Here is a 27,808-nt window from a genome sequence, read left to right as displayed (position 1 = left end):
GATAGGAGCTGAACAACTGTAACACAGTACTTCTCATTCCCTTCTGTCAGAACCTTTCCACTAGGATGCTATGACGCACACTGATGCTGTGCCCCGCTCCAGATGGCGTGCAGCATCATGGTGCACCTCCGGCGCTGTGTTCAGATGATGCAGTGCTGAAGGGGTGCCATATAGCCATGCCACTGTGGCTATGGCGCCCTTTTGAGGGTGTGAAATAAAGCCTCTTTTTGCAGCTCCTTTTTGCGCCCTTGGAAGGTCAACCAAGGCTTGAAGCCAAACTGAAATGGATGCAGATAATTTCTTTCTACCATCACATTTCCAAGCACCTTGCCCAAAAAGGAGCTATTAGTGATGTTAGTAATGAGGTGATAGTTCTCCTATGCCTCTGATTCCTAGGAGGTCCTCTGCAGGGGAGGACTTGAGGAGGGCACACTACAGATGCTTTCAAAGTAGCAGGTACCTCCCTCTGACTGAGTGAGGCATTAACTACCCCTTGGACCCACCAAATCAGTCCTACTTTGCTAGATATTATCAAGCAAAATGGGCAGAGGTCATATTCACACACACAGGTAGTAGTTTAATCAGTTAAAAAGGAATGGCCTGAGCTCCCCATAGTAGACTGTCAAAATTATTTAGCAAAGTGAAAATGAGGAGGAAAGGCAGGGGGATAATAAAGTACAGGTCCCTGTTCCAATTATGAGTATGTAAACTAGGCTAATGTTTGTTAAACATTTTGTTTTATAATTTGTATTTTGTGGTTGTAAGTTGGTTTTGTTATTGTATTTTGTAAACAAATTTAGTTTATTAAGCTGACAGTCTTTGGCTAACTCATAATAAAGGGCAATTTTACACATGTGGTGAAGCAAACTTATTCAAGTGTCTTTTGTACACATTGTGAAGCCATAACAATTTAAACTGGTTGCCCCCCTCCCACACACACATATACAAAGGACCAGATGTTGCACTGGGTATTGGAATGGATTTCCTCTTTAGTGCCCAGCCAGCCCAAGAAAATTTCCTGCCTGGGGCAAATGACAAGATGGTTCATCCTCTCTCATTTCAAGCAGAGAAACTTGGCTGGACTGGCAATAACTCTTCATTCAATGCAGGCAACAAGATACTATGCTTGAGGGCAGCAGCAGGACAGCTAAGCAGGTGAATTGTGTGGCATGAGAGAGGGGGGCAACTGGGAGGATTGAGAGGAGCAATCTGAAAGCTGCTTCTGCTGCCCACCTGCCCCTGCTGCCAGAGATGATGACTTCATTGAGTGGGTTATCTACCTACATTCAGCATCCTCTAGCAGAGCATAAGTTGAAACAGAATGTCTCATGGTTCCTAGTTCCATATGTGGGGTGGGTGTGGGTGTGGGTGTGTGGGTGCGTGTGCCTTCAAGTCACCTGTTGTCTTATGGTATCCCAGGAATTTCATAGGGTTTTCTTAGGTAAGGAATCCTCAGAAGTGGTTCTGGCAATTCCTTTCTCTGAAACATAGTCTACAGCATTTGGTATTCATCAGTAGTCTCTCATCCAAGTATTAAGCAGGGCTGACCCTGTGTAGCTTCCAAGATCAGATAACATCTGGTGCCTTTAGGGTATTTAGGCTCATCTCCTGTTTCCATGGGAGCTATAATAGAACTGCACACCCATGTGGTACCTCTCTCCAGGAGAGTAAAGAAAGGCTGTATTTGTAGATGGGGGTCTTTTTAAATCCCCTAACCTCGGTAATGCAAGGATATGAGAAGCTGTCAAGCCATTGGGTAACCCTCTCAGAGAACATAACGTCTCTTTTTCACCACTCTGGATTTCATAACGTCCTGGTTGAGTGAGAAGCCTTACTGGTAATTAAGTTTCTGCCTGGCCTCTTGACAGCTTCTTCGCACAAAAATACTGTATATACTCATGTATAAGTGTAAAAATTTCAGTCAAAAAATTAACTCCAAAAACCTGGATCAACTTATCCATGGGGAAATGTAAGTCTTGTAATTTAACTCTTATAAAAAAGGGAACCATCCCCTGGTGAAAGGCAAGAGCATAATCTGTCCTGGAAACACTGACCCCCTTCTATTTTCTCATCCATCCAGACTTTAGTGTGAGCACAAACAGTTATGCCTGCTGGAATTTTGTAAGTCCTTTTGGCATTGTTTTCCTTTCCTTCATCCTTTAGATCATTTGTTACATGACTCTAGGTTTTACCCTCAACTTATCCACAGGTCATATCAAAATCTATACTTTTGGCCTTAAAACCTGTCCTTGACTTACACATGAGGTTAACTTACAGTTGAGTATATACAGTAGATCTGCTGCTTGGATGGAAGCAAGGCACTGGGTGAATCTGACCTGTCAAATTGGCTGTGAGAGTCAGGATGCACAGGGAAGCCACTGAGATCCACAAACATCTGGATAATTTCAACCGGAAAGAAGAAACCATTAAAGTGAACAAAATTTGGCTACCAGTCCTGAGGAATAGCAAAATAAGGACTCAGCAAATGCAAATGGAAAACCATTCAGAGTCAGGGGCTTTACCAGCAGATAATGATCACCAATTAGCAGACATTAATCCTCTTTTCCATTAGCCTCCCAGCCTGAGGCCTGCCGTCAGCACAGAACAATATACATGCAAATCACTCCTGCATTCCCAGGCTCACATAGTATATATAGACCCAATTTTTCCAGGCAAAGCATTCTCTGAAGATGCCAGCCACAGATGCTGGCGAAACATCAGAAAGAAACTCTGCTAGAACATGGCCATATAGCCCAAAAAACTCACAAAAAAAAAAAAAAAAAACAACTATGGATGCCGGCCATGAAAGCCTTCAACTTTACATTGGCCGTGAGACAAACTCAGACATTTGTATTTGAGTATATCCAGGATGTATTTGGCAGGAAAGCTTGACTTCCCTGAAGGAGAGGAGCTTGGTCCCACTGCCCAAGTCATAACCTGAAATCTAAACCTAAGGAAGAGACCAGTTTGTGCTGAGAGATGCTGTGATTTGGGACAGGCTGACAGATGAAGGACTCTGATGAAGAGAGACAAGGGGGGAATTACTTACCTAAGAGCAAGAGAGACACCTAAGAGTAGGAGCCTGCTGAGCTTTGTCACAAGGTTTCCATCATAACTTCATTGGCTGGTTGAAGCACCAGTGTAAGCATGGGCCTTAGGTCTCCACCTGACCCCTCTGCATTTTTGACCCTTGAAATCCAAAGGCCCATTCACACTATACAAATATAGTGCTATTATTCCTTAACTGCTATGCTTTTATTCTATGGAAATCTGGGACTTGTAATTTGGTCAGAAGAGAGGAGAAGGAGCTCTCCAAATGAGGATTCCAAAGGCCCCTCCCAATCCCAGGATTCCATAGGATGGAACCATGGCAGTCAAAGTGAAATGATAGTGCTACAATTCTATAGTATGAGTGGACCCCAGATGTCCATACATGGGAGGAACCAATGAGGTTTCTTCACAGGTTCTTTCAGTCGGAGTGATGAAAGAATGAAATAAGGCAGGAAACTTGTGGCCAACCAGATGTTGTTAGTTTGTAGCTTTCATCAGTCCTACCCAGCAGAGTTGGAATGATGTGCGTTGTAATCAATAACAAATGGGAGCCACATATTCCCATCTGATTTAAATACTGCAGGCCCTTGGTATCCACTGGGGTTTTGTTTCAGGACCCACCGTGGATACCAAAACCTGTGGATGCTCAAGTCCCATTAAATACAAACCACATGATAGGTTGTCATAAGCTGCAATCAACTTAAAAGCACACAACTACAACAACAAAAGTAGTAAACTGGGTCCCTTATGTAAATGGAAAAATCAAAATTTGCTTTTTGGAATGTATATATTTTTTCAATATTTTCAAGCTGTTGATGGTTGATCTGTGGATAAAGAATCCGTGGATATGGAGGGACAACTGTAGTGCATTACACACACACTGTACTGTCAGTCACCTTTCTCTTTCATTGCATGTCTAACTGCAAGAAACCAGCATTTGTGAATAATAATGCAGCAACAACTTTGAAAAGACTCCGTAGGTTACCATTAAGGGGTTTTGATTCCCTATAGCAGGATAAGGAATAGGGAGGAGTTTTGCAGTTTTTATTGCTCCTAACAATCCTTCTACAGGGAACTGGGTAAAAGCTGGAATGGAGCATGCTAGAACAGGCCATTTTTGAAAGAGATTGATACCAGAAGCATTGAGGTGTACTGAATGCATTTGAGAATAATATTTTAGAGCTGAAACGCCTCATATATTATGATTTTATTAATTACATAATGACCCAAAACCATCTAGAATATAAAATGATCTGGAATGGTAACTTCTGAGTAATTCAGACCAGATTAATTCACTCATAACACACAACTGGATGGGAATGTTGCCACAAGTTTTAAAAAGCACCACAAACCCCACGTCCTGTTGCCTGTCCAGGGCAAAAAAAACACAAACATATTCCAGAAAACCGTCCCAAACATCACCTTCCACCTATCCAGCTGCCAACTACAGCAGTCACATAGAACTATATAGAAGTGATACAACAAGCTAAAAAGCCTCCACAGAAACCACATGGCAAAGCCCCTTCTAGGACATTTTTTGGGTATGTAGAATTTTGTGTTAACATCGATCACATCTAGTCATATTCAAGGACATGTTTGTGTTCATCTGTATCAGCATACAAAGGAATCTTGCAGCACCTTTGAGACTAACTAGGAGAAAGGTTCCATAGCCTGGGATGTATCTGATGAGGTAAACATAGGGTGCGTCCACACTGCAAAAATCAAGCAGTTTGACACCACTTTAACTGCCACAACTCAATGCTATGGAATTCTGGGATGTGTAGTTTTGTGAGATATTTAACCCTCCCTGCCAGAGATCTCTAGTGCCTCAGCAGACCACAAATTCCAGAATTCCATAGCATTGAGCCATGGAAATTAAAGTGGTGTCAAACTGCTTTATTTCTGCAGTGTGGCAGCAGCCTGTGCCTACCAATGCTCAAGGTGCTACAAGTTCCTATATATTCACATATGACTCTTGCATTTGGTTAGTGTGGCTAGCTGGAGTGTTTGCATAAGAATTTTTCTGGAATAAAGTTTTTTTGTGTGCTCAGAACAGGTATTGACAATTGGCTTCAGCAAATATTTTGTTTCATTTTGTACTCCTTTGTTTTGCTTTGTTCGCTCCCATTGTTATGTGTGACACAGAATTTGCTTGTCTAGCCAGAAATTGGGTGTTCTTGGTTAGAACTATTTCTGGAATAGGGATTTTTTTGTTGTTGTTGCCTCAAACAGGTAATGGCGTTTGGTTTCTGTTGTGTCTTGGAAGTTTTTTTTGTTTGATTGTTTTGCTTTTTCAAGTCCTTCAATCTGTTCATGAGAAAAGAATGACTTTCATTGGCTTGTTGTTGCATGCCTTCAGGTTATTCCCGATTTATGGCGAACCTATCCCAGGGTTTTGTTGGCAAGATTTGTTCCGAGGGGGTTTGCCTTTGCCTTCTTCTGAGGCTGAGAGAGTGTGACTTGCCCAAGGTTACCCAGTGAGTTTCCATGGCTGAGCAGGAATTTGAACCTTGGTCCTCAGTCATAGTCCAGCACTCAAACACTACACCAGGGTGCCTGTACACTGGAAAAATAAGACTGTAGATCCATCCTACCTAGGATTAGTAGTTTTACAAGGTCTCTAGCCTTCTCTGCCAGACTGTGGTGCCTCACAAAACTACAAATCCCAGGATTCTGTAGGAGGGAACCATGGCAGTTAAAGCGGTGTAAAACTGCCTTATTTCTCTTGTGTAGATGCACCCTGGAGCCTCTCACATCATGCTGGCTCTCAGTTGATTGGTATGTTGGCAAGAAAAGGGATGTTCAGGATTATTTTCCAAAACACAGCTGTTTTGCCCAAAATGGGTGCTGGAATGTGGTTTTTGTGGTGGTTGGTTGGTTTGTTGTTGTTTCTTGGCTTGTTGCATCACTCCCTTCAAATTACCTCTGCCTGGTTAACTTGGCAGTCGTGGCTAGCCAGAAAAGGGGTGTTTTCTTGGAGATGTGTTTTTGTGGCTGTTTTAGGGCTTGCAGCATCCCTCCCTTCTATAGTCACTCATGTGTGTTTGGTGAATGTGTCTGGACACTCTGTCCTTGATGGTTTTTAGGCATTCAGGTCCTGACTCGGTTGTGAAAACCCATTGGGTGACCTGGGGCAAGTCACATACTCTCAGCCAGGGTGACCAGAGATCCTCCTTTTCCAGGATGTGTCCTACATTTCAACTTTCTCTCCAGGAGGACTTTCCCAATGGCCGCCAATGACTTAAGAAGCACGAATTTAGGTTCTCATCTAATATAAATACAAATACAAATATGTATACAGAAGAATTTTTTATATTTTATATTTTGTTAAATCTCAATAAATATTATTATTAAAAAAAAGAAGCACGAATTTACAATTCTACGAGTGTTTTTAGTTTTGTTTTGGAATGTCCTCCATTTTTCTTGAATGTCCTACATTTTGTGGTGCCGTGTCCTCTTTTGTGATTAGGACACATTGGGTTTTTAGTAATTTTTAGTAATTGCATTTTGTAGGTAATTGTATTTCAGTAGGTATAGCACTCTGTAAACTTACAGCGCTTTATAAATACATTTTAATAATAATAATAATAATCTGGTCATCCTGTCTAACTGCAAAGGAGGGCAAGGCACCACAACATGGAGGACCTTCAAGAAAAATGTAGGACATGACCAAACAAAAGCTAAAACACGCCCATCCATATGAATATAAATTTATGCTTCTTACGTCTGCTCAAAATGGAGGACATTTTGGAATTCCTCCAGCTGGACAGAAGGTTGAAATGTAGGACATGTTCTGGAAAAGGAAGGCGATTGGGCACCCTTGACAACTCATGTACTCTCAGTCTCAGAAGGAGGCCATGGCAAACCTCTTCTGAATAAATCTTGCCAAGAAAACCCCATGACATGTTTGCTTTAGGGTTGCCATAAGTTGGAAATGACTTGAAGGCGCACAACAACAATGAGGAATACAGCGGGTCCTTGGTATCCACTGGGACCCCCCCCCCCCGATGAATACCAAAATTTGTGGATCCTCAAGTCCCATTAAATACAATGACGTAGTAAAATGGTGACCCTTACATGAAGTGGCAAAATCATTTGCTTTTTGGAATGTATGTATTTAAAAATAACATTTTCAGGCTGTGGATGCTTGAATCTGTGGATAAAGAATCTGTAGAGGGGGCTGCTGTAATATGGATGGGTTTCAGTTCTGAAATAGTCTTCTCAAGCCTCTCCCACACATATCCCCAAACCTCTGGCACTAGCCAGTGGCATCACTGGTGTTGGTGTCACCCAATATGGTAATGCATGGTGTCCCTCCCACATTGACCTTCTCCCATACTACACCATTCAGAATCCTTAGTCATGTTTTTTTGCACTCATGTTACTCATAAACTGTAATTCCCATAGGTCACTGAACATCGTGGTAATAGTTGTGACATGCTAGCACAGCTACATTTTTACTTTTAAACCACAGTATTCACAGCCTACTGTGCTGGGTATAAATAAGCATAATAATAATAATAATAATAATAATAATAAATGTTCTTTACCAAGTGTTCCGTGCACTTAGACAGGGAACACCTGGTAAAATGGGATGTTTTTAAAGAAAATTTATTATTATGATAATGTTTATTTATACCCGCCTTCCTCCCAATACAGGGCCTCGAGGTGGCTAACAAATCTAAAACAGTCCAAATTAAAACGCTGTAAATACGCAAAACACATGTTACCAAAAAACCAACAGTTCAACGAGACAGTTAAAAACGTGACATGATTAAAATTCAAAATGTAAAACTGGAATGATTTTTTAATCATTTAAAATAATGAATATATATATATATATATATATATATAAATCGAATTTTAAAAGTTGGTAAAATGTTTTGTTTGAAAAGATTTTTTTTTAAATTAAAAATTATTTAAAAAAAATAAAAAATGAAATTGTATTTTTATTTGAAATTTTAATTAAGAAAAAAACCCCAAGCCCAAGACCCTGGTCCTGCCCCTGAGCCTGGCCCCACTCACTTCAGGATTTTAAAGGGACCCCAAAAGGGTGAAAGCCTGAGCTGTTCCTGCTCAAAGGCAGGTGTCTGGGGAGCAGGTGTGTGGCCCTTTGTGAGTGACGCCCCTAGCCCCAGCCCCAGCTCCCCAGGGCTCCCTTCCAGTGGGGGATCCAGCCCGGGTTTTCCCTTTGGCGCCCCCTAGCGGCAGCAGCGCGCCCTCCCAGCCCCTATATCTCTCGGAGGAGGCAAGGCAGGCGAGGCAGAAGCGGAGCGCAAGGGAAGGAAGCAGGGAGTGGACTTTGCTCTGCAGGAGCTGCTTTGGGTGGAACTCCAGGCGAGGATCGCAGCAGGAGAAAGTGGCAGCCCAGCTCCAGCTCAGAAGGTGAGCTCCTCCGGAGGGTAGCTCTGCTCTTGCCAGGACAGAAAGGGGGCTGAGGCCAGGGATGGCAGGGATGGGGGGCTCAGGGCTGAAGCCCCTCTTAGCTGCTGCGTCCACACTGGAGAAATAATCCGGTTTGATGCCGCTTTCACTGCCATCATGGCATTTTTGGATTTGCAGGGGGTCTTTTTGTGGCTGATAAAGACGCACCTTTGGTTTTGCCTCTACACTGGCAGGATTAATGCTGCCTGACACCGCTTTAACTGCTTTGGCTCAATACTATGGAACTCTTCTGAGATTTGTCCTTTTCTGGGCTATTGAGCCTTCCTTCTCTGTCAGAAAGCTCTAGGGCCACAACGAAACTGCAAATCCCAGAGACCCCATAGTGTGGAGCCAGGGGGGTGTCAAACCGGATTACGTCTCCAGTGTGGACTCAGCAGGTTGCCTTTTGGTTGCAGAGCAGCAGCTGAGGAAGGGGAAGGGAGAGCCAAAGTTTTCCTCATGCCGAGGGATCGTGCTACTTTGCCATGGGGAAACTTTTTGGAGACTTGCTGAAAGAAAGAAGTTGGCAGCAGGAGCTTTCCTAGATTTGCGCCTCCTTCTTCAGAGGCACAGATAGGATGACAGGGGAGGAAGGAGGCTCCTGCTGCTGCAGCTGGCCATGTCCACAGGCTTTGCATCTCTGTGGCTGTTCCTCTGTCACAGGGGGCCACATGTCCTCCTTGCACAAAGATGGAAAATGCATGCTTCTTTGTCGTGCTCCAAATGGAGGACATGTGGAAACACCCCCTGGACAAAAGGTTGAAAAGGAGGACTTGTCCTGGAAAAGGAGGACATCTGGTCACTCTGATGGGTACAGTATTCTGATTATGAGGGCCTTTCCTTTCCACTTCACTCCATAGAATCATAGAGTTGGAAGAGACCACAAGGGCCATCCAGTCCAACCCCCTGCCGTGCAGGAAATCACAATCAAAGCATCCCCGACCTCATGCATCTGAGGAAGTATACTTAAATCTACAAAAGCTCATGCTGCCACTTCTTTTTTCCCCTTAGTTCCAAAGGTGCTCCAAGATCCCTTTGCATCCTGATTTTCCAGACTAATGTGGCTAGGACTTTGGGTGTTTCCATGTGTACTTGCCCCCTTCAGTCCCAGTTTTGGAAGAAAGTCAGAGTATCCATAAAGATGATGACAACGGCAATGATGACCACCATGATTTATGGTGGCAGATGTAGAGAGACCACATAATCCCTGCTAGTGACTCTGACTAGCTGAAGCAGTAGCTGAACTTTATGCGAGGCGAGTGATATAAAGTGATATAAACCAAAGGAGGGTCATCTGGCGTTGTCTGCTGTCATACGTTCCCCCAAAATGGGACGGGAGCAGTTTGGGATGGGTCTGGATAACATCGCCCAGCTCCCATTACTTCTGTTTGGTTAATCTGCTTTATGCCACTCTCTAATCCATGTTTATAGATAGGGCGCTTCCAGAAAAAAAAGGTGCTGCCAAAAGACATTGTATGTCTATTTTTATTGTCCCGGCGGATTTTCTGGTTGCATCCAAATGAGGCTTTTATTCTGCACTTGCTCTGCCTTGTTGGTGGGATGTTTAATGGATACAGATAAACTTCTTCCACTTGTAGTCCTTCTGTTTCCCCTCAATCTGGGGGCATCTACACTGTAGAAAGTATGTAGTTTGATACCACTTTAACTGCTATGGCTCCATCCTCCAGAATGCTGGAATTTGTAGTTTTGTGAGGTGCTTGCTCTCTTTGGCAGAGATGGAGAAAGACGCAAAAAGAACAAATCAAGGATTCCATTGGATGAAGCTACAGCACTTAAAGTGATGTCAAACTGCACTATTTTTTTACAGTGTAGATGCATACTCTTTCTTTTCTTTTCCTTCAAAAAACTGTTAAAGAGGAGAAGCTAGAACTAGTTTCGTGTTGTTGTGTGCCTTTAAGTTGTTTCTGACTTATGGCAGGCCTAAGACAAATCTATCATGGGGTTTTCTTGACGAGTTTCATTTGAGGCGGGTTTATCATTGCCATCTTCTGAGGCTGAGAGAGTGTGACTTGCCCAAGGTTACCCAGTGGGTTTACATGGCTGGACAGGGATTACAAAGTGTCTTTTCATAATAGTTGGAGTCTTCAGTTTGGGAGCCCCTTCTGTGCTAAGAAAAATGATGAAAAAGGCTATGGGAAAGATTGCAAATCAAAGGCAGTGTCATCTGGACTCCCCTTAAAATCCCATTAATAAAGTTGGAGTATTGAACACTAAAAGTCTAGTTTGGAAATACCACAGACTATGCATTTGGGGGAAATTGCAGGGGTCAGCACATCCAGATGAGCAGGGATCCTCATCTATGCAAACAGTTGCAAAAACTGGTGGCTATTTAAATTTAGGGCAAAGGAATAGGATGATCTGTTGCCATGGTAAATGGAAGATGGGCCTTTGGAGAGGACCCATCTCAGTAGGGAAGGTATTGTAGATTTGAGCAAAATGGACTGTTAGATTATGTTCTGTGTCTAATAGGGAATATTTGCATTAGATAATGGATGTTGGTAGCCTGGTACCACCTATTGACTCCTGTACTACAGTATCTTTATGCTATGTGTATTAGGGTTGCAGTCAGATAATCATGCATGCTTTAGGTTATTAATTGATTAAATCTGCAAATAGGTAAAAACAACACTTTGAAAGCAAGATATCTACTTTTATTCTGAAAAAGTTCAGACGTGTCTTGTGCAGACATGTGTTGTGCAGGCATCATTTCAGAAGAAGCCCTTTCTCTATGGCAAGCAGAATTCTAAGAAAAAAGGGGGAAAGGCCTCCTACCTAGTGGTTGCCACTTTCAGTTTTAAAAAACTGAAGCATTTGCATATGTTTCAAAGTCTAGGCTTCTAGTACGTGGGGTCTATTTTATTTTTACTATAAGCATCAAGCTCTACCAGCAGAAACCAAGGGCAAAATGATTGTTGTTAATCAACTTATAGGAGCCCTACAAACAAAGGTAACTGTAAGTGGTACTGGGTTTAGATTGAAGAAGCAGGTTTATATCCATGAATGTTGTTGTGTGCCTTCAAGTCATTTCTGATTTATGGTGACCCTAAGGTCACCATAAACATGGGTTCTCTTGGCAAGATTTGTTCAGAGGAGGGTGAGAGAATATGACTTGCCCAAGGTCCCTGAATGGGCTTCCATGACCGAGCAGGGGTTCGAACCCGGGTCTGCCAGAGTCATAGTCCAGTGTTCATGGAAGCTACTATTTCACACTGTCTCTCATATCCATGCAAGCTTATGCTGTAGCCACAAAAGTTCATGCTAAAATAAAAACCAGCTAATCTTAAAGCTGCTGCCATATTTCCTTTTTCTTATTCTCCTACTTCTTTCCCCCCTTTTCTCCTACACACCAAACTAAGAGGTTTTTATTTAAGCAGGCATTCCACCTATAATGATACCAGGGTGGCCTTTATGGAGTAGAAGTGTTTTAGTTATGTCTTTTGTTCTTTGTATATTTTTATGTAATTTTATATTTTTTAAAAAATCATTTTATTTATTTTAAATTTTATTGTGATGTTTGAAACATGTTTTTGCCTGCGAGACACCTTGGGTCCTTTCTGGGAGAAAGGCAGCATACCAATGAAATAAGTAAATAATAAATAAATAAAATGAGAGAAATTTTTATAAATACTCTGTCATTGGGCAAAAAGGGGCTTACTAAGAGGAAGAGACATACAGTCATAATTAAGGAGTAGAGTACATCTGAGGGGCTTTCAATCCCGGAATATTTTTTCCCCAGTACCAGAACTAGGTTCCTTTCTGGCAGAAAGGTGGCATAAAAATGAAGTAAATAAATAAATAATCTCAGTGTAGGCCCACAAAAATCCACTCCTATTCTTTCCCCCTTCCTTCATTCTTTCCTTGCAGTAGCTTAATTTGGAGAGGGAAGGATGTGGCTACAACTGGGAGTCAGAAATGCTTGATGATCCACAGGAAAGCAGCCAAAGTTGTAGTGAATCTTGATCTACCTGCAACTCACCCTTGTAGGGAAGATAGAAACCCAACTCTTTATTCCACTAGTCTGATTAGGAACTAGCAATCACAAGCTAGTTATTAATTGTCATTCCAATGAGCATGTATTGAAAGGATTGGAAAAAAAGACACTTTTAACTGCCCGAATTGTAACTACAACAGGACATTTAAAGGATATTAAGGGTAAACAAATTCAGGTCAGTTGACTTTTAAGTAAAATCACCCCTGGATTCTGTCCTCTTTTCACAAAGACCAGCAGGAGCCATTGTGTCTTAGAAGTTGAAATGACTCAGTCTCATCAGGATCTGAATATAGCCCAATAGGAATTAAAGCCAGACAATAGGAATTAAAACAAGAAAGAGGGAAAGAACAATTTTATTTTGTTAGATTTGCTGCTTATTTAAACACACACACACACACACCACTCCCTGTTGCAAAAGGAGGAATGATGACTGTGGCTTAATGCAATTTGCTTCTACTACTAGTGCATTTGTTTAGATTGCTGCCTTCTGTCAGCCTGAGAAACATGTGGTAGAATTAAAGATATATCTGTGTTAGTCTGTAGAATCAGTATGTAGAGAGATCTTGTAGCACCTTTGAGCCTAACTAAAAGAAGAAGTTGGCATGAGCTTTCCTAGACTTAGGTCTACTTCCTCAGATGCATTTGAGCATGTTGCCAACAAGATCTCTACATACTGAGAAACATGTGCTCACCTTTCAGACAGGTAGCTGTATTGGTCTACTGTGGGGTTGGAGGAGTAGATAGCCCACCACAATAGGGTTACATATTTATTAGGACCAATGAAAATGTCTCAGATCACACAACAAGCTTTTGAGTTAATCAGAACTTGTCTTCATGTCAGATGTTATGTAAAATAGTAGAGCATGAGGAGAGGGGAGTGGGGAAAGCTCAATATGATATTGAAGCTGAAACCCCAAAGTCTGCTTTTTCTAACAGTTTGGCAGCACAGTCATATGCATATCTATTCTGAAGTAAGTTCCATTGAGCTAAATGGGATTTCCCACTGGCAGACTGAGGCTGCATCCACACTGCAGAAATAATCCAACTTGACACTGCTTTAACTGCCATGTCTCAGTGTTATGGAATTCTGGGAATTGTAGTTTCATGAGACATTTAGCCTTTTCTATCAGAGAGCTCTGGTGCCTCAACAAACTACACTTCCCAGAATTCCACAGCATTGAACCATGGCAGTCAAAGTGATGTCAAACTGGATTATTTCTGTAGTGCGGATGCAGTCCCAGACACGTTACTGCATAAGACAAAAATGGTCTGTGTGTGCACTCCCCTACCCCATTTCATATATCGGAGTCAACTTGATGGTCGATGGACTCTTATTTCAAACATGGGGCCCTTTAACTCTACCCGGTTATACCATTGTGATTCCACACAATGTTTTCATACTATGGAATCCTGGGATTTGGAGTTAGGGAAGGACCTTTGGACTTCTTAGCCAGGAAGCTCCTCTGGTATCTCTGAACAATCTACAGAGATTGTTATGTTAACTGCCAATCCTGGCAGCTAACATAAAATTATAGAGCTATAATTGTGTAGTATGAAAGGCCCCCTGTTGATGGGATAGTGTTTTCTACCAAATTTAGAGGCTTCAGGCTAGTTTTGAAGGAAGACAGACTAGCTTCCTATGGGGCGGAGGGCTGCCCCCTTGCACCTGCTACCTGTCTAAGTATGAAGTTAGCTCTGGGTCTGGCTTCCCTATAGGAGAGAATTATAGCTATAGAAATGGCATGCAGAAAGTGATTGTTTGTTGCAGCCCTCCTATATATACCTAGGAATACGTCCTTTGAGTTCAGTGGGTCTTGCGTCAGAGTAGACAAGTGTAGGAGGGCATTGTTTGCATGAAATCTTACACACATTTCAGGGAATTAAATCCATTTGAACTCAGCTTCAAAGTGAATTTATATTTGCATCTTAGAGCTATTCAACATCTTTATCAATAACTTGGATGACAGAATTGGGGGCATACTTATCAAATTTGCAGATGACACCAAATTGGGAGGAATAGCTAATACCCCAGAGGACAGGATCAAAATTCAAAATGACCTGAATAGACTAGAAAGCTGGGCCAAAGCTAACAAAATGAAATTCAACACAGAGAAATGTAAGGTACTGCACTTAGGGCAGAAAAATGAAATGCACAGATATAGGATGGGGGACACCTGGCTGAATGAAACTACGTGTGAAAGGGATCTAAGAGTCCAAGTAGACCACAAGTTGAACATGAGTCAACAGTATGATGCAGCAGCTAAAAAGGCCAATGCAATTTTAGGCTGCAACAATAAAAGTATAGTCATTATTATCAATATTATTATCAATTATTATTATTATTATTATTGTTTGTTTGTTTGTTTGTTTGTTTGTTTATATACCGCCCAATCACTGGGAATCCGAGCGGTTTACAACAGAGGGGATAATAGATGGTTCCCTGCCCTCAGGCTTACAGTCTAAAAGACACGAGACAAAAGGAGAAGGGAATGGTGATGGGGGGAGGGGATCAGGTCCAGCAGTTATTCTCCCTCTGATGGGACCAAGGCAGATGGACCAGAGGGAGGGCTTGTCTTCTTCCAGGCAGACAGTTGGAGCTAGCCTGCCTCTCTCTCCCTCAAGATGGTGGCTGAAGGGAGGGCTTGTCTTCTTCCAGATCAAGAGAAGTAATAGTGCCACTCTATTCTGCTCTGGTCAGGCCCCACCTGGAATATTGTGTCCAGTTCTGGGCACCACAATTTATATAGGATATTGAGAAACTGGAGTGTGTCCAAAGGAGGGCGACTAAAATGGTGAAGGGTCTGGAAACCATACCCTATGAGGAACAAGTTAGGGAGCTGGGTATGTTTAGCCTGGAGAAGAGAAGGTTAAGAGGTGATATGATAGCCCTGTTTAAATACTTGAAAGGATGTCATATTGAGGAGGGAGCTAACTTGTTTTCTGCTGCTCCAGAGAACAGGACTCAGAACAATGGATGCAAACTGCTGGAAAAGAGATTCCACCTCAACATTAGGAGGAACTTAATGACAGTAAGAGCTGTTCGACAGTGGAACACACTCTTTCGGAGTGTAGTGGAAGTCTCCCTCTTTGGAGGTCTTTAAAGAGAGGCTGGATGGCCATCTGTCGGGGATGCCTTGGTTGAGATTTCCTGCATGGCAGGGACATTTTTATAAACAACATAAAATGTTACAGCTATCTTTCATCTTAAGATACAACTACATGCTTTTCTTTTTCCACAACTCTTACTTTATTTTCAGGATGAAGAATACTTTGGGGGAAAATGTTTACAACTATCTTTGGGACACTCTGCTTGTTCCTAGTAATAACATTCATCCGAGCGTGGCTTCAAATTTTATCTTTGTCCATGTTAGGAAAATTAGTGACATTTGATATTTTGCATTTCATATCCTAGATTCCTGATTCCCACCCACCCCCCAGCAAATCCATGACTTGATAACCTTTTACAGAGTAGTTGCCTGTTCTCAGGACCACATCCAACTTGTCCTCAGGGCTGGGACTGTTCAGTTTTCTTGGTATTGTTAAATATTGTGATGACTTCTACAGTCCATTTTATTCAAAAGAGAATTTGTCTAGCTTTCTTGTGTTTGTAATATTAGGTTAAACATGTTTATACTGTAAAATCCTAATATTATAAATAATCTTTTAAAAAATCCACATCCACATTTTTATACACCCACACACATTTGTAACGGGGGGATGGGGAATGGAAACTTTTAAAAAAGAATGTTTTATATTTGTACAAATGAAAGTTAAACATTACAGTTTTTCTGGGTTTTAAAATTCCGCCTTCATCAGCTCCAATCTGTTACTTATATGTGGTTCTGAATCCTATAGAATTCTTGATCACAGACTAATACGCAAAAGAAGGGTCATAGGCATGTATGTCCCCTCCCCTTTTTTTATTTTAGAAAATTACCCAAAGTGATCCCCAGAATCTTAATAAGCTAGAAGAAGGAACTTGACTTTCAGTCATGGTACCCTTTCGAACACTTTTCCCTTTGTCAGCCCTCCTGCAAGCTGTTCTTCTTCCCCTTTTTCTTCTTTCCGTTGTTGTTGTTAAGATTTAATAAAGGTAGCTAAAATGTTAGGGGTGTTGTACAGTATTTAAAGTTAATAGCCCTGCAGATTTAAGAAGGGCATGAAATGCAAGGATTCAGGAAGAAGAAAGAAGAGGTGGCTAGGAGAAGCAAGACATAATACAGTATAGCAAATCGAAAGCTCCCTTCTCTTTGCTTTAGACTAGGTATGGCAATCATGAGTTTGGATGTTGTTGGACTGCAATTTCCAGCAGCTGTAGCCAGCATAGTGGGAATGCTGGGACCTACAGTCCAGCAACACCTGGAGGGCTGCATTATTTCCACCTGTGTTTTAGGTTCTGCATAGTGTGGGGAGAGGAGGGGAGGGAGATGCAGACCCATTCTCCTGTTCTTGTCTGCTGAAATCTGAGATATACTGATGCCTGCTTTATTTTTTTCTGGCAGATGCCTGAGCCTGGAGGCATCCACTGACAGGATGTTTGCCATCCATCCTCCCAATGCTTCCCAGGCACCTCCAACCACCCACTCGGTGAACAACTCCTTGAGCTACACAGGTTTGGCAAAGACCCCAAGTGCTTCTTCACCTGCTGCCCCCATTTTTTCTATGACTCTGGGAGCCGTCTCCAACATTGTGGCCCTAGTTATCCTGATACAATCCTATTCCCGTTTTCGACGCCGCTCCAAAGCCACCTTCCTGCTTTTTGCCAGCAGTCTGGTGATCACTGACCTAGCGGGCCATGTCATCCCAGGTTCCTTTGTGTTGCGCCTCTATGCCACGCGGCGTGGTTGGGCAGCCATGGACCCTTCTGGATCCCTCTGTCAGTTCTTTGGGGCCTCTATGGTATTCTTTGGACTCTGCCCTCTTTTCCTGGGTTTTATCATGGCAGTGGAACGCTGCGTGGGCATCACTCGTCCATTGTTGCATGCTGGTTTGATCACCCCGAGCCGGACAAAACTTTCCTTGCTGGGACTGTGGGCTGCTGCTCTAGCTATTGCTCTGATGCCCCTCTGCAGCTTTGGGAGCTACGTTGTCCAGGCCCAAGGCACATGGTGCTTCATCAAGGTGCAGAAGGTGGAAGCGTGGCCTGAGGTGGCCTTTGCCTTGCTCTTCTCCTTGCTGGGCTTGGCCTCACTGCTTGCCTCCCTCCTCTGCAACACATTCAGCGGACTCATCCTGGTGCGGGCTCGCCTCCGTGGGCAACGCAAATGTGGACAGCGCCGAGCCAAGGCTCACGACATTGAAATGGTGGTGCAGCTGGTGGGCATCATGGTGGTTTCCTGCATCTGCTGGAGCCCTTTGCTGGTGAGTTGATGGCGGGGAGGAGAAGGGCCCAAAATGCAGCTGAAAAGATGGAATTCCCAAAAGGGATCTGGGAGGGGAGCTGCAATGGTAGCATCAGAGAGGCTTCATGAGGTCTTTTAGAGTTGATCGTTAGAAGTGAGGGATACCTGGAGTGTAGAAAGCATCTTAATGAAGCATTGGATTGGTCAGGGAAGATGTAATCCTTGAGAGGATCCTAGTTTAGAAAAGCTGTGGTGTTTCTGCCATCCAGATGTTCACTTTTTAAAAATAGCTTTTTAACTATGCTGTTTTTTAACTTACGTTTTGGTAGTATTATTATTTAATTATTATTATTTTTAGCTTTTGTGTTTAGTGTTTTAGTTTTATCCTTTTAAATTTTTGTAAGCTGCCTTGAATCCCATTTTGGGAGAAAAGTGGGATATAAATCCCATAAATAAATAAATACATAAATAATATATCCACAGACCACAGTATCCATGGGAGTCTCTGGAAAGGAGTGGTTGATGCCCATTTGGGGCTGGTGGGGGCTTTCTGGCATCTCCTCTTTTTCCCCCCCAAACACATTTTTCCTAACCCAGGACTAAACTGAAGGTTTTAAAAAGCTCTTTCTTGGACCTAAAATATCCCAGGAAGGCCTCCAGAACATGGTGAAACGGTCCCTTATGACATGTAGAGGTTAGGAGGTGGGCTTGTAAATGTAAGGCCATTTTTTCAACTGTTAAAAAATGTGGGATTTTTTTTCTTTTTGCAGTTCCCCACCCCTGGTCTAAGTACACCTTTCCCAACCCCCTCTTTTCATTGGCTGGGAAGTGTGTGGTGGGCTAGGTGAATCATGTTCCACTGGTCCAGTCAAGAGAACCCCTCCAAGCAGATCAACCAAGGCGATCTTTTTGATTCCTATTGTTCTTTCCTGAGCTGCGGTAAATGAACCAAGCTCCCTTCCCTTAGCTGAGCTCTGAGGAACTGGGAAGTCCTTATTAGGAAACTGTTGTAGCCTTATTGGGTGGAGGTGTCAGAGTGACTACTAGATTCAACTGCATGGTTGTGTTTGGAGGAAATAGCTGTTCCTCTGCTTCCATGTTTTTAGGGTCATGGGAGATGGTAGGATGCTACAGGACTCCTGCAGTACTAGCCTCTCACTACAGGTCCTTCTCTCTTCTATTCCCAGGTCTTTGTCATTTTGTCAGTGAGCAACTCCCATGGAGACCTGAATTATGATAAGCTGCTGTTTCTTGGGGTGCGCCTGGCCTCCTGGAACCAGATTTTGGACCCCTGGGTGTATATCCTGCTGCGGCGTGCCGTGCTGCGCAAGCTACTTGCTCTATTTCTGCGTCGCCCTGCTGCCAAAGGACTCCGCTTTGACCGCTGGGAGGCCAGCTCCTTCCAAAGCTCAGAGCGCAGTGTTGCTGCTGGCCGCATCTAGTGCCAGCTGGACTGCTAAAGACCATATGAGGAGAACTTGGCCTTGCTGGGGCCTCTCTGGTGTTCTTGCAGAACAGTCTCCCTGAGATTCAGAATCAAGGGCTCTTGCCTGGTGGTGCTATAGCCGGTGACACAATAGCTGTTATGGAAATCTGTTTACTTTACACAAGAAGAGTGATCATGGGGCCCAGAACAGAGCATGCTATCTGCTGAATTGGGACTTTCCTGTGAATGAGAGGCACTGAACATATTGAGGTGACTTGCTAAGGAATGCTACAATCCTTTTGTAGGGAGAGACCATTACTGGGTGATGGTAGAGCATATGTTTTGATATCAAAATGTCCCAGGTTCAATTCCTCACACCCCCAGTTAAGCAGAGGTAGGAAGGAGCTCCATTTCAAGTCCTGGAAAGCCATCAGTACTCAAGAGGAGCTCATTCTTGCCTGGATAAACCAATGGTAATGACTCAGTGCAAAGCAATTTTACATTTTCTAGCAATGATGGAGAGAAGCACCATGATTCAGTACATATTAACTGCATGAAATGCTTCTTGATACAAGTTATGCACTCTTGCAGGAGATCTTGATGATTATTAGTGCCATGGTCTAAAGTAGCAGGATGTTGGTCTAGAGCAGGATGCCATCTCTGATTCCCCTGTAGGGTTCAATTGCAACCTCTCCAGGGAGCAAGGGTCCTTTGTGGTTTGGTTCCAAGGCAAGAAGACAGCTGTGATGATCCAAAAGGTGACCCCAAGAGAGCATCTTCCTTATATTTCTTGGTTCAGGCATTTTATCTTCCAGTTGCAGGTGATGGGATATTTTGAGCATTTTGTTGCATCTGTTCCCATGCTATGATGGATCACACAGGGCTTATCAAGTCCTTTCCACATTTCCGTGGAGAGGCTGCTCAGTTTCTATGCTCTGCATAGAAAGCCTGGCATACCACTTTGCAGCCTCTCTTCTGCAGCAGAAGCAAGTTGATCCAATATGTGTCCTTTTAGTGCCCTCTTTCACATCTGTGATAGGTGCTATGTAAGATATGTTGGTGAGAACAACACTTAGGGCACATGGGTGATGGTTTAGGGTGGCCTGTACCGATATGCAAGTATAGGAATTTCAGAAAGCCCCTGCATAAGTGTGGTGGGTAGTGAAAAGGGTGGAAATGTGCTCTCCAAAAAATACTTAGAGAACATTTCCTACACCCAGAGGGCTTGGACTCTGGAGAAAATGGCTTTCACACCTCTGGTGGAGTCCTATGCCACTGCTCTTTACCACAGTGATAAACAGTGCTGAGTTTCCAATAGATCCACAGTGGGAGAAAGGCTATTGAGTCTAGCATGCATTTCGCTCAGATGGAGGGCTGCTGAAAACCCTGCACCTCTGCAGAGAGGTTGGTCTGGTTGATAGCCCTTTGGGTGCTGCCAGATTGTGTACTCTGGGATGCTGGCTCCTGGGCATTTATGCTGTGCTCAGAGGGCTAATGGGAAAGCTCTAGAGAAGATAGCTCTGCAGGGTCCATGGAATGGGAGGAGTTGGGCTTGGAGCATCCCAGTACTCTGGCCAAAGAAAGTTGTTCACTAGCGCTGGGCGCTCTGCAATAAAGCGAATATGAAGAGTATCCTGGCTGATTATGCTTGATTTGTTTTTGTGTCACTGACTTGGTCCCAACTTTTCTGCTGTCAGCTGCCCATGCCTTAGTGCGTTTACCTGGGATCACTCTGCCTGTTGTCGGCTCTTCCTGGGGCTAGTCTGGACTATGGGGTGGTTGCTGGTTTGGTTTGGAGAGTGTGTACTGGCCGGGCCTTAACCAAACCAAGTTGAAATTTGGCAAATCGGTCCAGCAGCAAAACCTGCTGTATGTGTAAGGCTTCAGCCATGCAGTTCCATTGTCACCTTCTACATCTGGGTTTTTTTTTCTCCACATGGTATATGAGGGTATTGTCTAGACCTTTGCAACATGCCCAAAACTTTCTACAGCTGTCAAGCCCCATTAGAGGCTGTCACTGCTCCTGCTGGTTACCAGTTGGAAGAGGAAAGAGCAGGGAAAACAGTTCAAACATTGTTTTTTGTGAGTTTTTCAGGCTATGTGGCCATGTACAAAAAACTATGGATGCCGGCCATGAAAGCCTTCGACTTTACAGTTCAAACATTGACAAACTAGCTCATCTTGGCTCAGAAGGGGAATGAAATGGTAATGGACAGAGTGCACTGCCGTGTCCCTTCACCTTGGAACTACAACTTCTGAACTGCCTCTCTGCCTGTATGCAGCAGTACCTGCTGGTAGTGGATACTATGCTAGATAACAGTTCCTTGCATTCCATCCAAAAAGAGACACATCTATAAGCCACATTTACACACCTGTATGCCACAAACAGTAGATTCTGGCATCATCATCCCAGACAGAAGAGAATGGGTGGGGGAGGTAGTCCTGTGGTCCACCTCTCATGATTCAAACATTGTGGTTGATGCTGAAGCCACATCCATCCCATGGTTGTGCCCCTCCCCAGATCAGCACAATGCAGCTGAGGCATGGATTGCTTGGCACCTTTTATTATATAGATTCCTCCCAGTACAATTGACATGCATGGTGTCAGTTTACTGGACATTCAAAGTCTTTTGTCACCTGAAAACACAAACTGGAATCCCCTGGCTTCATGCGTGATGGGGGCCTTGAAAGCTAACTTAGCAGTGGGAGAAGAAGGGCCAATAGGCTGGGCTGGCTAGCAAGCAGGTCTTGCTGGAAGAGTGTGGACCCCTTTGACTAAACTAGGGGTCACTGATAGACAAATATACTGTAAGGAACAGGAATTAGTGTGGGATAGAATTCAAAGGTATAGTCGTGTTAGTTTGGAATATCAGTATGCAAAGGGATCTTGTACCACCTTTGAGACTATCTGTGCGAAAGATGTTGTAGCATAAACTTTCATAGACTTGGTCTATTGACTCCAGCAGACCCAAATCTATGAAAGCTAATGTTACAACTACTTTCACACAGTCTGAAAGGTGCTGCAAGAGCCCTTCACGTAGTGTGGAATAGTTTGACATGAGATGATGGTGTGGTGGTGATAAATGGACAGATTTACATGCTGTTTCTTGATTTTTTGAGAAGCATCTAACTGGTTGTTGCTGAAATGCTTTGATCTGATCTAGCATGACAAATTTAGTGATGGAGGTTTTCCACCAGCTGTTCAGTGTTGTGGCTCACCCTGGTGGCTGCCATGTGTACTGCCTTAACATCCAATAAGCAGAAGTGCTGGAAAAGCTAAGAGCTTCCTGCCGTGGCCAAGCCAAGAGGAAACCATTGGAGGAAGCACCAGGCCTTGCTTGTCAAAAATAGTATCTCAATTGATATGTGACAAGGGTGTGCTCTGGTTGTTGGGCCTCAAGCACCAGTTCTTATATTAAAGAGCACAAGAACTATGAACATACAGGACTAAGAGCTCCAGCAAAAGTTAAGTCAACGTTTCTTGCACTATCAGTTGTAGAGATCATCATCACCTTCCTCTTGGAAGAGGTTTCCTTGGCCACTACTGCCACTGCTGCCACCCCCGCCGCCGCCACTGCTCTCCTTTCGAGATGGGAACCTGTGGGGAGAAAGAGCAGTGTTAGTTCACTGTGGGAACTAACATTCAATGAATGTGGGCCATGATCCAGTTACAGTCAGGAATAAACAAGATGTCAGCAGCCAACTAGTTGTGTGTACATCCAAGCCTGAGTGACAGTAGCCAGGCCAGACAACACAGGTAGCCTGCGTTTTCACTCAGGGCTACTTTCAGATATGCATCCAGTGCATGTCTGCAGCCTCCACAAAAAACAGTTCAGGCATGTGGGCAATTGGATCAGGCCAACAGTGTTTTCAGAATGCTCTTTTATTGCTGTTATTACTTTGAATCTTCTCTCTGTTTTTGATGTTCAGGCTCTGAGTGCCACTGCTGATCTAAGGGGTGAACAAAGTGTGACCTATGACTTACGCATGTCCCCTAAGCCCCCCAGGGGTCAAAATGTTTTTTCCAAAAAGTCTGTCCCAAAAAGCCCTCTAAAGGCTTGGGGGGCATTTTCCTCATGCTATGGGCTTTTGAAAAAGGTTTCTCCTGGGCCTAAAATGCCAAGGGTGAGGGGTGCATGGTAAAAATTCCCTCTACCCCTTAGAGTATAGGTGGTGAGGTGGGATTTGAGAACAAAAAATATTAGATTTTAATGATGCAATCCAAAGTCTCCTAGCCTCCTGCAGTTACCCACCTCCCTAGCTTATGTAGACAAAATGGAACCATCAATGCATAAGAGGGGAGGTATCAGCAGACTTTGCAGAAGTAAAAAAAAAAAAAAAAAAACTTGAGGGGAAGAAACCTAGGAATGGGAAACCCTCTAAATAAAGATTGAGCATGGTTGGCAGCCACAACATGCTGATTGAGTAATCCCAGGAAAATGAGAAACCACCAGTGGGGAAGGGGAGATGGAGTGAAGCGGTTGGAATCATGAAAAAGCATTCCACATTTATTGCAGACTCTCCCCTTCTGTTTGCGTTGTTTTATATGATTTTCTGAAAGAATCATTTAAAACATGTTTACAGCACTTTTCATTTTAAAGATCTCAAAATAGTCAACAATTAAATGACCAGCTAAATATAGTAAAATGGCATACCAAAACGGACAATGGCTGGAATCCTATTTGGTATTTATAAATGTGTAATCAAGAATTACACATTTGTGACCATTTTGTATTCATGTTTCCTACGTATCCCCATGTTTTTGGGTACATAGGGACCATGAAGGCTTCCCAATCCCCACTTACTCTCAGAAGCAACTGTGATCAATTGAAATCTAGTTCCCCTGTCATTTAGCAAACAGCTGACTGAGGTTCTCCTTCCACCCCTTGAAAGAGTGATATCTACTGCAAGGGGGAGTATGAGTTTCTCCCTGTTGCAAGGCAGATTGTTTGTCCGAGCAGGTGGAAACATTAGTCAGCCACTTCCCAAGCAACAGGAGAACAGATCCTGTCAATTGCAGTGGTTGCTGACTAGTAATGGGAACGGGTGTTGGGGAGTTTGGCTGGAATTTACTATGTAGTTACATAAAAACAGAGTGCACTGAGGATTCTGGCCCACAAAATCCCATAAAAACAATTCATTAGAAAACGGGGCTAATTGACAACAGTGAGAAAACTATGGGCCAAAACAGACTGGCAGTAAGCACCGGCTTTGGAGCATGGCGCTTAGATTATATCTGCCCCAACACCGCCTCCAAGCCAGCATCACACCGCCCGCCTAACCAGACAGCAGGCAGTCTTGTGGCGCTCCGGCAGCACGGCATTCAGATGCTGCACGCCACAATAGCACAGAAGAGCCACCACTGCGGTGGAAGGGGGGAGGTCCACCCCAAAAAGGAGTGACATTTTGCCACTTCTTTTTGGGCTGGAAAAATGCCAGCTTGGGGCTGCAGCATGTGGTTGCCATGTCCCCAATCGGGCACTCAAAGGGGTGGTGTCAATCCACCCCTTTAGGTCCATCTGTACTGGCCCTAGGTCTTTGGCTGGTAGCAATAACATCCAACTACAAAAGAATTCCTAAAGCATTCCATGTTGTGACAGACACTCTTCTCCACAGTACCATTGGATTAGCCTAGGTACAATATGCTCTGTTTTATCTTATGCACTACCTTGACAGCCCTCCTGAAGTGTACATTTAATGAATAATATCTCTCTTCTGTGGAAACCTCTCAAATCCATGTGACAAGCTGGAATGAATATCATGCAGTTATCAAGATATGGTTGGAGTGCAATTTGCATCAGCACTAGTCAGCATAATAAAAGATGAGGAATGCTGGGAGCTACAATCCACAACATCTGGAGGACTGCACTTTGCTCACCCCCAAGCTAGTGGCATCTTAGTATTTTTTAGATATGAGCATTCACATAACTGCATTCCAGCCTGTATCAGAGTCAAGCAAAAGTTTATCTCTTTGGAAAAGACAAGTTTTTCTGCTGTGCTAGCACTGGTGAGAGGGAAAACAATGGTACCTGAAATTTCCAAAACCACGGCTTTGCTGTAAAGTCTGAGCGAACATCTCATACTTGCGTATGTCATTATCGCTGACTGAACGGCGTGCAAAGCGCATAGCTTCTTCAAAGTGATCACGGCGGATCTCTGGCACAGGATCATAATCATCATCCTGATGCAAAGGGCAGAAAAAATGCCATCAGGTCATGTCCTTGAAAGCACCATAGCTCAATAAAAATGCAATGCAATGACCCTAAGATGGCTCATTGACTGTAAAAGTTCTTGAAGCTAATGCCAAGGGCCAAAGCAGGGCTTAAGACTGTGGCAAAGAATTTGGCCAGACCCAGATGAGAGGTAGGAAAGCCAGTTCCCATACCATGGGAGCATATTTAGCACGTTGGCGTTCCCGCTCTGCCTTGATCTCCATCTCAATGGCCTCACGGATGGCCAGCTTGCAGGCCCGCTGGCAGATTTCAGTGAGGTCAGCCCCTGAAAAGCCACGAGTGATCTTAGCTAGATAATTCAAGTCCACGTCCTGTTGGAAAAAGAGATATGGGATACAAGAGTAACATTGCCACCACAGAAAAAACATTTTCCCTTTAAAGAAACCTTTTCATTGAAGGCATTCTTGGAAAGCACTTGGAAGTGGAGTCCAGGAGATGAGTTCAGAATCCAGCCCCTCCATTTTTACTGCCACACCATTTCAAATTCCCTCCCTTAGTTTTGACCCTTAACTAGCATTAGTCCTGACCTTGGCAATAGGTGACTTTCGCAGGTTGGCTTGCAAGATAGCCACACGAGACTTCTCATCAGGCAATGGGATGTAGATGAGCTGATCCAGGCGCCCTGGACGGAGGATGGCTGGGTCAATAATGTCAGGTCTGTGAGCCAAAGAGACAGAGGACATTATCACATGGGGCAAAGTTGGAAGTTTAAAGGGGTGACAATGCAGGGTCATCCCGGGCTTAGGGAGAAATTTGCAGCTGCTTATCACATGACGCTGCATGCAATCAGAAGAGAATCCAGGGAGAATGTGAGGTCAATCAGGTAATAAGTAAATTAGCAAAACTACCTGATTTACATTTCCATTTTGCTTCCAAATTGACTCCTCTTACATAATGGCTGCTGTGTGAAAATGCAAGCCTCCAGATGCATCTGGTTTCCTGATTTCCCAAGCTGCCTTGCTGTCCCTGGGAGAGACTTCTTAAAGAGATACACTCACGCTTCCCTCACCCCCATTCTTTCCTCCTCTAATGGAGCCTCTAATGAAGGGCATAGCTGGTGGGAGAAGGAAGAGGGAGGGAGTTTTGGAAGTCCTCTTGGACAGGAGAGAGAAAGGGAGGACATGCCCTGGCAAAGGAGGGCATCAGGGGAGTATCAGCCCTTGCTGGAACCAGGCAGGTTTATGGAACCAGCCCCCTCCTTTCTCTCTCTCTCTCTCTCTCGTGTGTAGTTTTGGAGCTTGCAAAGGGCAGCCTCATTCTGCCTTCCTCTGAAACACCTTTTGGGGCTTCTGTGGCAAACAGTTTATACCACCATTTTAATGTCTAGGCCAGTTCCTGGACCGAACAGTGAAGCTTTTGCTTTGATGGTTTGCAGCTGCTTGCTTTTAATGTTAGATAAGGTGCCCAGATCACATGCTGGGTGCCTTGTTTGCCTCAGAATGACAGGACTAACAGCAGAGCCACTGCCAAGGGAGGAAGAAGTAAAACCCTTACCATCAGTGTTGCCAACAAGCCTCGGAGATAATTCCCAAAAATGTTTGTCCAAAACCCGCTGAATCCCCCCAGATCACACGGAATATTCAGTCACAATTCTAAGAAAATTCCCATAATGTTAAAATGGCGGATGTTTTGCAAATAAACGTAAACATAATTGAATAAAAATAATTGTAACTTAGTTCAACTCTCAAAATCACCATTGAACCAAACAAAGAATCTTTCAGTCCTTTTAAGATATTTATTTTGACATGAAGGGGGTTCAGGAAGCTTTGTGCCAAACAGAAATGTGTTAGGCTGCAACCGCACTGCAGAAATAAATCCAGTTTGACACCCTTTTAATTGCCATGGCTCAGTGCTAGGGAATCCTGGGAATTCTAGTTTTCGGAGACATTTAACCTTCTCTCTCAGCAAACTCTGGTGTGACAACAAACTACAATTCCCAGGATTTCATAGCACTGGGCCATGGCAGTAAAAACGGTATGAAACTGGATTGTGTCTGGAGTCTGGAGTGAAGATGCAGCCTGAGTTGGGTCCAAGACACACTGCAGAAATAATCCAGTTTGAGACTGCTTTAACTGCCCTGGCTCAGTGCTAGGTAACCCTGGGAAGTGTAGTTTTGTGAGACATTGAGCCTTCTTTATCAAAAAGAGCTCTGGTGCCACAACAAACTACAATTCCCAGGATTCCCTAGCACTGAGCCAGGAGAGTTAAAGCGGTCACAAACTGGATTATTTCTGCAGTGTGTTTTGGACCTTCGTTATTAAAAATGCTCAAGGTCCAATCCATACTGCAGAAATAATCCAGTTTGAGACCGTTTTAACTG

The 27,808-nt window shown here is 43.6% G+C and overlaps 2 protein-coding genes across 3 annotated transcripts in view; one reads left to right on the top strand and one right to left on the bottom strand.

Annotated features, from left to right (window-relative positions):
- Positions 1 to 8,352: 8,352 nt before the first annotated feature.
- Positions 8,353 to 20,887, top strand: PTGER1 (prostaglandin E receptor 1). 2 transcript variants are annotated; one of them, XM_089506723.1, is made up of 3 exons: positions 8,353 to 8,436; positions 16,990 to 17,848; positions 19,017 to 20,887. In XM_089506723.1, exons 2-3 carry the CDS (start codon positions 17,021 to 17,023, stop codon positions 19,269 to 19,271), a joined length of 1,083 nt encoding a protein of 360 aa, XP_089362849.1. In that variant the 5' UTR covers positions 8,353 to 8,436; positions 16,990 to 17,020; the 3' UTR covers positions 19,272 to 20,887. The 2 variants fall into 2 exon arrangements, with proteins under 2 accessions (XP_089362849.1, XP_089362788.1); XM_089506662.1 differs by lacking the exon at positions 8,353 to 8,436 and having other exon boundaries at positions 16,828 to 17,848.
- Positions 20,888 to 21,799: 912 nt separating this feature from the next.
- LOC149322014 (transitional endoplasmic reticulum ATPase-like) overlaps positions 21,800 to 27,808 on the bottom strand; it is a 30,923-nt gene continuing 24,914 nt past the window's right edge. The window contains exons 15-18 of the mRNA XM_089533104.1: positions 26,016 to 26,145; positions 25,641 to 25,799; positions 25,285 to 25,436; positions 21,800 to 22,853 (exon numbers count right to left, since the gene is read on the bottom strand). Of these exons, the coding sequence (XP_089389230.1) occupies positions 22,745 to 22,853; positions 25,285 to 25,436; positions 25,641 to 25,799; positions 26,016 to 26,145 (550 nt within the window). The 3' untranslated portion in view covers positions 21,800 to 22,744. The remainder of the gene's footprint in view (positions 22,854 to 25,284; positions 25,437 to 25,640; positions 25,800 to 26,015; positions 26,146 to 27,808) is intronic.

Source organism: Sceloporus occidentalis, unplaced genomic scaffold (assembly GCF_023333645.1).
Source record: "Sceloporus occidentalis isolate IW3139 unplaced genomic scaffold, rSceOcc1.0.p SCAF_1, whole genome shotgun sequence".
Classification (NCBI taxonomy): domain Eukaryota; kingdom Metazoa; phylum Chordata; class Lepidosauria; order Squamata; family Phrynosomatidae; genus Sceloporus; species Sceloporus occidentalis.
The sequence above is the reverse complement of the archived record's forward strand: the minus strand, read 5'-3'. Positions and strand labels throughout refer to the sequence as shown.

What these genes read in the sequence shown, in the direction of transcription:
- PTGER1 (XM_089506662.1), top strand. Translation starts at nt 16,964, where the DNA reads ATGCCTGCTTTATTTTTTTCTGGCAGATGCCTGAGCCTGGAGGCATCC. An exon ending in TCTGCTGGAGCCCTTTGCTG is followed by an intron (nt 17,849 to 19,016) that starts GTGAGTTGATGG and finishes TTCTATTCCCAG; the next exon opens with GTCTTTGTCATTTTGTCAGT.